A 2,165-nucleotide genomic window follows, 5' to 3' on the forward strand; every position below is an offset into this window, starting at 1 on the left:
GCTTTTGTATCAGTTCTATATAGTAGAGTACATGGGGCTTCTAGAACAAACCACTCGAAACCAGCCAAACATATCCCGGGCCTACTTGGTAAGCCAAGTATTATTGAGAGACAATTATTCAGGGCTGGAGAGTATGAAATGCATTACATCGAAGCATTCCAACGTGATTGTGACTAGGTACTAACGTGTAGAGCGAGGTAATGTAATCAAAGGGTCAAAATCGTATGATAAATTCAACAATGCCCGCTACATTGAAACTTCAAAGCGTGTAGAATGCAGCGGAATTCTACACAACTCAAGATGAATTAGAGGATTCACTTAGTCCAAGGTAAATTAAATCTTCAGTATCTTGCCAGGGCGTTGACACTAGGAACACTTGGAGAATATTCATCACCATCATCGTCACAGAGAAACGTTGCATGTTTCCTTCCAATGACCTTGCAATCTACCTATCCGCTCAGATACCAAGCGTTAACAATGTGAACGACACTGAAGATCTAGTACTAGTATTACTTACACCTATAGCAAAAGTCATGCCGTCTAGGGCAGACGTTTCCCGAATGACCTATATTTTTACCTTTTCCATTAACAGTCAGAATTGAGCGAGACAAAGCTGTGTCTTAAAGCTTACTTACATCTCTCGCATTGAGCCTCTGGGCAATCTCTTTCCATGTGCCCAAATTTTCTGCAATTCCAACAGTGAACGGGTGCCCAAGACGAATGTTCGCTTTCGCCCGATGTCTCACTGTCGAACCCATCTTCCTCTTCTTCCTCTGTTATTCCAACGTTGTTGAAATTGTTTACTGCTCAAAAAGGTCAGCCCAAGGCTTCCAATATTGAAACTAGGTATAGAAAGTAATAAAATAATGAAATTTTGAAAAAAGAAAGGCATAATCTGATTTTCAACAGAGCTGCACGCAGCTACTTGGGCTTTGTTGAGACGTAACGCAAGGCTTATGTCACTTCGACAGAGTTGACAGGAGGTGTAGTATACCACCAAATATCGGCATTGACACAGAGTGCCAACTCTATATTTGATCCTTACCGTAGTGATAGGTTTGGGTTCCACCATGGTTCTGCTGCCCGTTGACGTTGTTCTGTATCCCATATCCCTGGTTGATGTAGTTGGTTTGTGCCCCTCCACCGCTGTTGAAAGATTCGGGGATATTTTCTTCGGGTAGTGATGACGGAAGCGAATCGAGTTTTTTAATGGATTCTTTCAGCTCGACTAGGCGCGTCGATGTTGCAGAGCGAACGAGGTCATTGTTGACAATCTGCTGGAGGTCTGTGTATAAAGCTTTTACAAGGTCTTCAACTTTTCTTCCCTTCCCGAACCTCCCCGTGACAGCAGTGCGGTAGCGTTTCAACCATCCGTCCTTTTCCCCGTGCATCGTCTTTTTAAGAATGTTCTCCAATTCTTGAGCTTTTTCGTAGCAACCCTCAATTATCTCCTCTAGGGCTTCAAGCAGCTCTTTTGGTATATGAGACTTTTTCTCTTCGAAATTTCTTGCGCAGATCGCAAGTGTATCGCGAAGTAAAACCATAGGGCCCTTGAGGGCTTCCAGGGTATCAGAAAGTTTGAGGTCCTTCTGAAATCTCTCGTAGAGATCGATCGATTGTCCAATAATGCCAGCGACGGCGGAAATAGTGCTAATGACTTCAACGCCTGACATTTTCGGAGGAAGTGGTCGATAGATATCTGGGCTTTTAAAGACTTCACAATCAAGAATTGGAGGAAACAGTAGGAGTGAATATTCAAGTGTACGAAGCAGTGCTCAATCGATTTATATAAAGCATAGCATTATTTACCCAGGTAGCCACTCCATTTGCCCGGGCTGTGACAGCAATATCTTACTACATAAACCACGTACATTAGTTTACTATTTCCACCAATTGATAACCCAATCGACTAAAGCGCGCGACAAGCCATGAATATTGATTGGACAAGGATTATCCACTTTCCAAAAATAAAGCTCGAGCTGCCGGACACTGCCTCAATGAGATAACAGCTACAGCAACTCGTGATTTGAATTCGAGTATATTGGGAGCTCCATGTTTGATTGACTAGCAAATAACCTAACGCAATTTTTTTATTACGCGCGGTGTGCGAAGTCCACGATATTCAGGACAGTGGTCAGTGCGTCGGTTATCCACTAGAAACGAAG

The 2,165-nt window shown here is 43.1% G+C and overlaps 1 protein-coding gene across 1 annotated transcript; it reads right to left on the bottom strand.

Moving 5' to 3' along the window:
• Positions 1-1,028: 1,028 nt before the first annotated feature.
• PENARI_c008G02916 (uncharacterized protein) lies at positions 1,029-1,673 on the bottom strand (the record flags this gene model as incomplete). Its single annotated transcript, XM_022631366.1, has 1 exon — positions 1,029-1,673. One exon carries the CDS (start codon positions 1,671-1,673, stop codon positions 1,029-1,031), a length of 645 nt encoding a protein of 214 aa, XP_022488628.1.
• Between the last annotated feature and the right edge of the window lie 492 nt (positions 1,674-2,165).

The sequence above is a fragment of the Penicillium arizonense genome (genome assembly GCF_001773325.1).
Source record: "Penicillium arizonense strain CBS 141311 chromosome Unknown PENARI_contig008, whole genome shotgun sequence".
Lineage (NCBI taxonomy): Eukaryota > Fungi > Ascomycota > Eurotiomycetes > Eurotiales > Aspergillaceae > Penicillium > Penicillium arizonense.